The 12,036-nt window shown below is 35.7% G+C and overlaps 1 protein-coding gene across 1 annotated transcript in view; it reads right to left on the minus strand.

Moving 5' to 3' along the window:
• Window positions 1-10,800: 10,800 nt before the first annotated feature.
• The window catches only part of KHDRBS2 (KH RNA binding domain containing, signal transduction associated 2), a gene marked incomplete at both ends in the record, with an annotated part of 414,972 nt that continues 413,736 nt past the window's right edge, over window positions 10,801-12,036 (minus strand). The window contains one exon of the mRNA XM_083351280.1: window positions 10,801-10,898. Within this exon, the coding sequence (XP_083207406.1) occupies window positions 10,801-10,898 (98 nt within the window). The remainder of the gene's footprint in view (window positions 10,899-12,036) is intronic.

Consider the following 12,036-nt stretch of genomic DNA (forward strand, 5'->3'; position numbering starts at 1 on the left):
GGGAAGGTAACAGCGTTCCGTGCACCTTTGGCGTCTAGTCATGCCGGCCACATGACTACGGAGACGTCCTCGGACAAGTGCTGACTCTTCGGCTTTGAAACGGAGATGAGTACCGGCCCCTAGAGTTAGAAACGACTAACATGCATGTGCGGGGTAACCTTTACCTTTACCTATCTATTAAATTTAGTGATTGCCCATCTTACCTCAGGATAACTGTCGGTAGCTTACAATCATAAAAATTCTTGCTACTTCTGAAAAAGTCCTAAAATATAGCAAAAGAGGGGAGTCCCAGTATGTTTTTATCTTTTATCTGTATTATCAAAGTCAACTACACAAGTCAGCTACATAATGTTGAACTATATTGTTTTAAGAGAGAATTCATCATATATCTCACTCTTATGTTTAATGTTTATTTCAAGCATTCCAGTTTGGCTGTTATATGCTTTTCTAACATAGAAGTTTCCAAGCAGAATTTTAAGAGCCATTAAAACCTATTTTATCAATCGACATAACCACATAATTTGAATAATGTCTATATCTGACATTGACCTATGTCTACATATGACAGTGTAAGAGTGTAGAAGAATAATTTCCTTTATAAATTAACCAAAGGAAAAAAATAAGGCTATATTATCAAGGAAACATTGCTTATAAAATTTTAAAAAAGAATCTATTTATATAAATATAGTCCTTGAGTTACAATCATTTATTTAGTGACTGTTGAAAGTTACAAGGGCACTGAAAAAAACTGACTTATTACCGTTGCAGCATCCCCATGATCAGGTGATCAAAATTCAGATGCTTGGCAATTGACTCATATTTATGATGGCTGCTGTCTCCCAGGATCTTGACATCACCTTTTGTGACTGTCCCAGCCTGCTTCCGACAAGCAAATTCAATGGGGGAAGCTAGATTCATTTACTGGATGCACAATACCCTTAACAATTGCAGTGATTTGCTTAACAACCGTGGCAAAAAGGTCGTAAAATGGGGCACAACTCATTTAACAACTGCCTTGCTTAACCAGAACAATTATGGACTGAATTGTGGTTGTTAATTCAGGGAACTACCTGTCATCTTGTACTTATTCAGAAATCAATCCTACTAGTAAGGATGTGTGATTCAAATTTTACGGTTATTTGCCAGTCAACAATTTTATAATACTAGAGACTCTTTTTCATTTGGAAGATGGATTTACCTGTCTGTGTACAAATAGTTCTGTGTTATCATTTAAAATTAGGGCTAGTCACTACAAAAAGTGAACTGAAGTGGCAGAATTCTAAACAGGTAAACACTGATCGCACCAGGTCATATTGCAGATTGCAAATAGCATTTCTGAAAGCTTTCCTCTAAAAAAATATAAATCCCCAAAACTAGAAAATAAACAGAATGGGCTTGGCTCCACACTTCATCCCAAAAGACACTCTCATGGATGACTTTTTGAAAAAGAAAAAAGAAAAGAAATCTCTAATTTCAATTTACGAGGCTATGGACTAATTTATTTCAGTATTATCCAAAATTCATATGGATTATTTCTCCCTGTTGTGCTTTATTGCTTTGCTGATATTCCTCAGACTGTTGACGTTTCTCTCAAGTTGAATTTTAAGGGGGCATCTGCATTGGAACCCTAGCTATTAGATGGTGATTGATCATCCTCCTTTTTAAAAACAAACAAGCTAAAAATTATACCTAACCAAAGCCCAAATGACTCAGGGTGCTTTACACAATAAAAAGACAGAACAGATGATATGTACCCAGAAAAATCACATACAATAAAAAAAAAATTATGCCAAACAAAATCGTACAGTGCCCCCTCTCCCCACCATTGAAGGAAATAGCCTGGTGTTCAATGCCTATGGAACATCATCAGGGTGGAATATTATTGAATTTAAGTCTACCCCAGGGGTGTCCAAACTTGGCAATTTTAAGACTTGTGGACTTCATCTCCCAGAATTCCTCAGCTGTTTACCCATTGAAGTTGTCTTAAAGTTAGACATCACATTTCTAAGACAATTGGTCTTCTTTCAGTTGGCATCAATTATTCTCTCACACAGCTTAACCACCTCCACAAATAGGACAAAATAAGCATAGAGCATCTCTTCCCTCCTTCCTTTAAGAAGGAGCTATAGTGCCACAGTGGTTAGAATGAAATATTGCAGGCTAACTTTCTCCACAACCAGGAGTTCGATCCTGACAGGGTCAAAGTTGATTCAGCCTTCCATCCTTCCAAGGGGTGTGAGTGTGTAAAATAAGGACCCAGATTATTGGGGGCAATATGCTGACTCTGTAAACAGTTTGGAGAGGGCTGTAAAACACTGTGAAGCTGGTATATCAGTTTAAGTACTATTGCTATTGCTTTAAGAAAACAGAACAGAAGCAAAGGAAATGGAGGTGGAACAAGAAGTGGGGAAGCTGGACCAAAAAAAAAAAAATCAAAGGGCAACAAAACCCTTCTTTTCCCAGTGAATGTTCCTAAAATTCTGAATATAAATAAAGGAATATCCATATGGTTTATTTGTATGTTTGTATGTTATTTAAAAAGTTATGTTATGACAAATTCTCTGAGCATAATAAAAAAATACAACACTAAACACTGTCTAAAAACACAGAAAATAAAAAAAATCATTCTATATAGGCATCTAGGCTACATGATCTAAAATACGTAGAAGGCTTGAATAAAGGAAACATTAATTCTCTTTTCCTCCTGGAAGACTCTCCTGTAATTGAAGTGCCATTGCCACTAATGCTCACTTTGTTTTACCTCATGTAATGAAGAAGTGGTTTAAACTCCTGATAGATTTATACAGGAGAAAATGTTTACATCCCAGATTGAATTACTTCCATTTAGTAATCTTGTGGTTCTAATTAGATCAACTACAACTATTTATATACTGTAGGTATAAAGGTAAAGGTAAAGGTTCCCCCGCACATGCGTGCTAGTCGTTTCCGACTCTAGGGGCCGGTGCTCATCTCCGTTTCAAAGCCGATGAGCCAGCGCTTGTCCGAGGACGTCTCCGTGGTCATGTGGCTGGCATGACTAGACGCCAGAGGCGCACGGAACGCTGTTACCTTCCCACCGTCGTGGTCCCTATTTTTCTACTTGCATTTTTTACGTGCTTTCGAACTGCTAGGTTGGCACTCGGGATTCGACCCGCCAAACTGCCGACCTTCTGATCGACAAGCTCAGCGTCCTAACACATAGTAATGTTAGAACTTCTAGTTTCACTGAAAAAGGTTAAGGAAAGAAGTACAAACCTCTGCAAAATAGTAATTATATTCTATTTAATATGTACCCCTTTATGGAAATCTGAACCCAAAATATCTTGTCTATCTTGTTTTCCAAGTGCAGCTTCTGTCTTCCTGAATTATATTTAAATGATAGGAAAATACCCATATCCTACTATAGAAAACAAGCCTACAAATCATCACTAATATATAACTATAATCAAAACAGGGAAACTCTTGTACTCAAAACTTGTGAAAAAGAAATATTGTATAATAGCCTGCAGAAACATTCAAATAATTAGTTATGTTCTAATAGAAATAATTATTCTAAATTCTCGGTATTCAGCTTCTCAGTGCAGAAAGACATGCTGTAGACCTGGCTCAGTTTATTCTATTAACCTGACTAGGGATTTACTGAATTAAGAGTGTTCTGAATTTTAGGCACAGTGTTTTCCTAGAATGACAAGATGAATTGTTAGAGGTGAAAGGTGATTTGGGAATATTCACAGAGAAAGCAGTTTTCCAGTGTCCTAAGATTTGAGTAGGTAATGCAGTACAATAGACTTTAAACTAAAGCCACTAGGCAAAATTTAACTTTCTGTTAATAATACATATGGTGTTTCAGAAAAAAATAGCAGCATTTTATGTCAGTCTTGCAATACATCATGGATTCATCAAATTAGATAAGGCAAGGATGGCACCAATAATTTATGTGCAACTACATTGTCTTACTGGGAAAAAATGGAAATCTTAATAAAAGCATGATTTTTTAAAAAATTGCTATTTGTTTGTTTGTTTATTTATTTAAAGCATATGGCTTTTATTGGCAAATAGTGCCATGTCCTACAGTTTCCTCCATCTATTTTGTATCTCTTACTTAGACTGCATTTAACCCAAAATCTGATTGATGCAGTTAATTTTTCAATCTAATATGCCTTTTTGTGACTATATCTAAAGATAAAATTTTAAAATATCTTTACTTCTTTCATAATATGTTGTTACATATTATTTAGTTACATGGCAACTAAAGGATTGCCCCTAATTTAAAATATCTTTAAATTATTCAGTCTTCTGAATAAGACTGGAAAATGCATTTAATTTATCTAACTTAATAAAATTTCTGCACAATTAAGATTGTGAACCATCTGGAAGCTGATTAATTATTTGGCCTTCTAATTCATGTTTCAATTTACTGATTAAAGTCTGCCTTCCTCAGTCTGAGGCCATCCAGATAGGTAGAGACTGGAACACCCTGAATTGCCTGCCAGCATGAGAAAAAAAATTAACTGAGATTCTCGGAGTTCTGAAAAAGACAAAATACCACATTAGGAAAGTGATTAAAAGTGAAAATGCCAATATTGCAGTACAATGCGCCTTTGAGTCAAAGTTGACTCCTGGCAGTTTTCTTAGCAAGTTTTTTTTTCTCCAGAAGTGGCTTGTCACTGACTCCTTCCTAGAGCTGAGAGAGCGAGACTGGTTCAACATCACCCAGCGAGCTTTGTGCTTAAGGTGGGACTAGAACTCACGATCTCCCAGTTTATAGCAGATGACTTAACCACTGCTCTAACCTGGCTCTCGCTTCTTTCTACCAGATTTGAAAAAAGATTGAATTAGAGCTGGAAAATGTTCAGAAGAGGACAACCAAAATGAACGGGAGTAATGAGAAAATCTTAAGCCATTGGGGAGTTTTTAAGCTTAGGGGGAAAAAGTGAGCAAAGGAGGGAAATGATCATGGTACAAAACATGATTGGCAAGGAGATTTCCTCAAATCAGCAGAAAGCATCCAGGGAAGCTGACTGAAAAGAGATTAATAAGAGGCAAAGAAAGCACACCATGCAAAGACAGTCCATGGAATTCTCATGAGGTATGATAGTGGTTATTAAATTTAGGTGTCTTTTTAAAAAGGAGATTAGATAAATTCATAGAGGACAGTTCTGTTGAAACTCAACATGTTTTTTCATGCCAGTTGCAAGGGGAAAAGAGTGAAAGAGGAATGTGTTTCCGGCTTGCCAGCATCTCAGAGCCATCTGATCAGGCAGGATTAGAAACAGTATGTTGGACTAAGATGAGTCCTGTCCGATCCAGCAATACCAGCCTTACATGATTTATTTATTGTTATTTATTTTATTTATTCATCAAACTGAGATAACACTCATCTCAATCACATATGATTTATCTTTTACAGTATAATATGGCTAATGAGCTCTTAACTGCACATTTCAATGGGATATTTTAACACTATGCATTTATGTTAGGAAAATGCAATGGACATTGCATTGGAAGAAAGCTAAGGATTCTCGATATGTACAGCAGTTTCATGCCGGGTGGTTTTCTGAAGCACTAGAAGCTTTTTTCAGAAACTAAGCCATTGATATCCAAATTAATTTTCTCATGTTTCAATTTAACCTGGGTTAAACTAGATGCTATTTTGATGTGGGTGGGACATAGCAAAATAACAATTGGGAAATCACACCAGATTCTCATGACTAGGTAACTCTTTCCCCTCTTTTAAGAAAGTAGCCTTTAAATTAAAAAAAAAATCTGAAGATTTGTTTTTAATTTTTTTTGAAAAATGTATTTATTTTGAAAATCCCTTTAGGAATTTTCTATAGGTCTCAAAGCAGTACTCAGATATACAAGCAATGTGTATATGGACGTATGTATATAAATTTACATTGCCCAATTTCCCAAGATCAGTAGTGTCAATGCCTATGTCCTATAATCTGATTTGAGTCCTGACTCAAAAATAGTTATCCTGAGAAAAAGTGAGTCAATCTAATACTTATTGAAATGTTGTCTTCTTCTAGATAAGAAGGCTGCCCTACCTTGCTTTATTCTTTGTCCTTGCGTAGTTTGTATAACCCACAGTCCATTCCAAAGTTCGTGTAGTTCACTGGAAACCACAATGACCCTATGAATGAAATGAGATAGTAAATCTATGAATATCAGATGCTAAAAGTCGCCTTTAATAAAGTATTTGCTAAACAGCTTCTTGTTATGGATTTTAAAAGGATCTCTGATTGTAATCATGACTAATGCTTTGTTAGTGTTAGAATTGCAGTCATTGATCCAGTGCAGAATTATATGCATCTGACAATAATTTGCAGATGGTCCTTTTTCCAATCAATTTAGAAAGCTAGATTTTTTTTGTTTGTCTGAGCAGTAAAATGGCACCACATGACTTGGGTGACAGAACTGAAGTTTAGCAACCAACCACACTTTGAGGTTTGTCCCATTGTCGGCTCTCTAGAATAAGACAATGGATTCAGGGTATACAATTTTCAAAGTTTTGGAATAAAGTTCAGATCTCTATGTTTGGAAAAAAATATCTCGTGAATATATTTCTTTAGGGGAAAAAAAAGAAAAGAACCTTCTAGGATCCCCAACAGCCAAAGAGTGAAACTTCCAGTTATGAATAGACCAGAAGTCATCGTGGCATAAATGCACCAACCAGTGCTTTTAAGCAGAGAAAAAGGCTGTGCTTTTCTTAGGCAAGTGGAAGAAAATGTCTTTTTGAACTGCCAAGTGTAATGTCTTACTGCCTTATGTTTTGCATTTGTGATATATCTCATTTGTTCTCACAATAAATCCATGTGGGTATTAAATAATATGAAGTGAGAAAGAAAACCATCCATTGAGTCCAGAGTAGAGATCAGAGCATTAAAATCACATTTTGTGGTTGGTGCTCTGGTAAACCGAAACATATATTGATTTGGTTTGTGGCAAAGTAACATATTTCAAACTATCCAAGGAAATGAAAGAAATGAAAAGCAGGCGTTTCTCTACTGCTATTATTTTTCCACTACTAGATAGGTTCTTCTTTCATGCAGAGCAAAGATAAGATGTAACAGGCTCAGTTAGACATCTATATAAAGTAAATTTCAAGGCAATCTAGCAGGTTCTAGAATCCTCTGTCACATACAAAGGATTCAATTATGAAAAGAGCTTCTTCAACCATTTGGACAATATGGGAAGAATTGCCAAAGGGTGAAAATTTGAAATTGCCTAGACTGGGGTGGGTGGGGGTGGGGTGTCTTCAAACATGGCCCTTTTATGACTTGTGGACTTCAACTCCCAGAATTCCTCAGCCAGCATGCCTGGCTGAGGAATTCTGGGAGTTGAAGTCCACAAGTCATTAAAGGGCCAAGTTTGAAGACCTCTGGCCTACACCATTTTTGCCAGTCATTATATCAGTGTAAGGACTTACTCCAGTGCCCATAATATGGTTGCTTATAGCTGAATCATGAACTGAGGAAAACACATTCTCTTTGTGAATTTCAGCAAAGTTACCTTTAGCTGTCAATGCACGGCCTAACTGACTCAAAAATATCTATATGTGTCTTTCTTTTGGGAATAGTGTCCTTCGGGAATAGGGCGGTATAGAAACCTAAATAAATAAATAAATAAATAAATAAATAAATAAATAAATAAATAAATAAATAAATAAATAAATAGCACTTCTAGTTTTGCAGAATTGTGTACTATATTAGTTCTACATAGCTATATTATTCCATTTTTTTTCTTACAAGAAATATTATGAGAAGAAGATATAAAAAAATCTGAAAGCTCCTCTTAGTCCTTTGACTTCTAGGACAAAACATGCACAAAATGTTGTATCTGAATATAAAATCTGTCAGCAGGTATGAGAGAGTAATCAGTTCTCCTAGTTCAAAAGCTGGTACCTTGCCAACCTGAGATGGCTTCACCTGTAAAGTGGAAGAAGATGAATCAATATATGAAATAAATCTATCTTGTATAAAATAAAATCTAACATAAATACAGGATAAAATACTCAATCCCAAAACTCATAGACCACATTCTGAAAATCAGTTATGTCTTTCTGCTTTTAATGGATAGTGTACACACACACACACACACACACACACACACACACAAATTTTCCAATCTTTAAAAAGAAAAATAACTCAATACATCACATTCATAACCGTTCTATGGCTTCTTGGACACCAGAAATAGCTTACTAGATAGACAAGCACAAAACCCAACACCACGTATTTCTGTATCTTTTCTTTGTAGAATAGTTTTAGCTTGTAACACATCTGGAAGACTATTGGCATTTGATAGATGAGGACACAAGTTTACAGTTCAAGCTGATCATTTTTACACTGAAGGAAATCCCACTTTGATCAATGGTGTGACATCCAAGAAAGAATGGATAAAACTACAACCTTGGAATTGGAATAAACTGAAATTGTTTAGTAACAACGGCAGTATTTCCACAAAGTCAACACAATCCTCACAATTACTGAAGAAAAGAATCTCAGGGTTGGGGAGGTGCTCTCTGAGCTTGGTGGTTTTCTTGCAGCTAGGTAACATTGTCAGTCAGCACCTAGTTGAATAATGAAATATATGCAAAAAAACCTACTAAGCTGAGAGAGAGCACCAAGGATCCCAGTTCAATTCTGAGCTACAAATATTCTTTTTTTATCAGGAAAGCATCTGTTTTCATTGATTGATCGTATTTCATGCTTACCTGGGCATTATGTAACAGTCTTCTAGCTTCCAGTCCAGTATGTTCAGATCCCTGAAACAGTGAGACAGAACACTCAGTGTGACAGATGTCAAGCACAAAGCTGAATCAACAGAGAAAATGCATGTTTTGAGACACTAGTCAAGAAAGTTAGCATGCAACTCCAGCTGCAAAAAATCTTTCATGGGCTCACAAACTGAACAGCCACCAGCTTTTCTCTGCTCTCATCAAAAAAGTAAACCAATTGCATTTGACAAAAAGCCACTGGAAATAAAAAAATTGCATTTAAGATTGCCTACGATAAAACTCTTCCTTTTTGTCATAGAAATGTAGGTTATATATTACTGTTAGCAAGAGTTGCATTACTATTATTGTTAATTTTAGTTCTGTTTATTGCCTCAAGGGTTATATATTGTAACATAATTTTGTTGCCACTAGTTAATGTTAATTAGCTGTTTTAGTAGCCTATAATACCTATTTGTTAAGTTTTGGCAGGTTTACTTTTTTAACTATCAGTAACTTAATCACTTGGAATATTTAACATTGCTGTTGCATACTCAAAATTACAGTTACTATTAATGTTACCTGTTTAACGTTTAGTCATCCTTTGAGTCCTGCGACATATTTCGTTAATAATCATCAGCCATCAAGTCTGATATTCTCAAAAGAAATAACAGCCCTCTATAAACTGCCTTCAAGGGAGGTGATAATTAGCACTGAAAATTACAAATAGAGTTTTTGAAGTTGAATAGCAACAACTGGGCAGTGACACTGGATGATTGGACTGTCAAGACAAGTTATTAGAGAACTCCGCAAAATGCAGCCGACACACTCCTCAGAGTGAAAACAAGAAGGTGAGTCTATGCAATGCTGACATGTTGAATGGGATATTTAATGTATGGGGAAACTCAGCGGTTGAAGATCTAGCATTTAGACAGTCTAACACTGGTAAGCAATAATCTTACCTCTTTAAACTCCATTACATTCTCACGAGAGACAGGCTAATACAAACGAATCAATCAGAGTGTGTGTTTAGCAAGATCAAACTTAAGAGGAGAGTTTAAAAATCCATTTATTCTTCTAAAGCCACGACTTTTTTCCCCATTAACATGTTATATACATTAGTGTCCTCTAGTCATGAGCCATGTCACAGTTTAGTTGGTTAGCTTTTAAATTATTTAACAACCATAAGCTATTAATACAATTTTTTTTAAAGTCTTGCACATCGTCTTAAAACAAACTTGGGTTCATTTATATATATATATATTTTGTTTTTGTAAAAGAAAGGGTTTATATCAAAAACATATTTAGGCATCTCTTGAAGAAGAAATCAAGCAGGCATTTAAAGCTAAACACACGTAATTCCAAATTTAGTTTGTTACAAAAGTTTTCAGCTTTATTGACAAGTTATGGCAAACATATTTGACAAAATTATGTTTCCTATTTAGAGAAGCTTACACATGGAACTTTATGTGATTTAAAAAAATAATAAAAAACAAAACAAATACAGATTAAAACACTGGACAATTTCAGTTAGCTACATCCATACAGTAGCAGCTTGTTGTCAACCCGGTTAAAACAGCATTTAAAATGAAATTTACAAACTTAATATTAAGCATTTTAAATCTAACTAACATATATTAAAAGACAGGCTAAAACAGCTTATCTACATCTCGATTATCATCTGGTTCAAAAAAGGTCATATTACATTTTTTAGTAACCCTAAATAAAAACTCAACCTTAGTGTGGGGACAGGGCGTAAAGAGATGCAGCTTCATGCTTCTTTTTGTTTTTTTCCTGTTTTGCTTTAAAATTACACACAACAGTGAGGAACAACCAAGACAACATCATCTTGCTGAAAGGTTTAGTCAACAACTGACAACAGTCTTTTAAAGTCCATGTCCTAAAAATAATACTAATGCCAGTTTCACTCCAGTCTGGAAACATAAGTAGTATACAGGTAATCATAAGCAGTAATTCCTAGGATAGAAAAAAAATGGGCTATTACTTGTCTTGTTGTTGTTTACGTGGAGACCACGGGTTTTTAATTGTCTTTAAGTTGAGGTCACAGATGTGGAGGACTTTCAATATCTACCGTAGGGGTGTTCCCTGTAACTCCCTCTGGTTGACCTGGGAGTTGGAGCTTTTAGGCTGGGACGACTTATAGTCCACTCTTCTTGAGCTAAAACAGACAAAATAAAGAAGTTGCTTTATTTTAGTACACATGAATACGAGGATCTGATCAAGCTATCCAGCCAATAATGCATTGAGTATTAGAATATGAAGCTAGTGGTACTGTCTAAGATCCAAACTGCTACAGAAAGAAAACCAATTTGCAGCACTATCAATGTTTTAGCAAAACTATCAGCCCTGGAAAAAAATACTCTTCGATTTTTTTTTTGCCTGTTGCAAACTTATTTCATGCCTGAGTTTCTAATGTGGTCTGAATAACTGGATCAGGAACTGAGTCAGAAGGGGGCAACTGAAAGATGATTACCGGTATCTGTTTTCCCATTGAACTTAAAAAGCATGGTGGAAATGATGGGAAACTTAGATACTATTAAAGTGGGCTTTCTAATACAAGCAGATAATTCTGTGTACACACAGAAGTCTATTAATTCATACACACACACACACACACAAAGGCACAAACTGCTATAAGTTACTACAATGACAATAGACCAGTTCTCTGCACTAGATCTTAGTGAAGTTATCATCACTGTTTGATTTTATTAGCACCCACTTTTCTCTATCTTATTAAATATTGCTAATCATCCATTTACAACCATTTGTTTAGGGACTTTCTGAAGTTACAACAGCACCGGAAAAGTGATTTATGACTGTTGTTTATACTTACATTGCAGCATCCCCATGGCCATGTGATCAAAATTTGGACAGTTGGCAACTGGTATGTATTTATGACAGTCGCAATGTCCCGGGGTCATGTGATCACCTTTTGTGACTTTCTGACAAGCAAAGTCAATGGGGAAGCCAGATTCACTTAACAACCATGTGACTAACTTAAGAACTGCAGTGGTTCACTTAACAACTGTGGCAGGAAAGGTCATAAAATGGGGCAAAACTCACTTAACAACTCCCTTGCTCAGCCTTGGAAATTTTGGACTCAATTGTGGTCGTAAGTTGAGGACTACCTGTAGGAATACTGTAGCTGAATGATTTCCAAGCAGTATTGGCTCAGTAAATATGTCTCTTCTACACTCGCATAACATTGTTAAATCACTGTAAGGAGCAAAATAATGACTAATTTCATCCTAGAAATACGTTAAATACATTAATAGAGGGTAGTACAGACCTAATTT

Source organism: Vipera ursinii, assembly GCF_947247035.1.
Source record: "Vipera ursinii genome assembly, chromosome: 1".
Lineage (NCBI taxonomy): Eukaryota > Metazoa > Chordata > Lepidosauria > Squamata > Viperidae > Vipera > Vipera ursinii.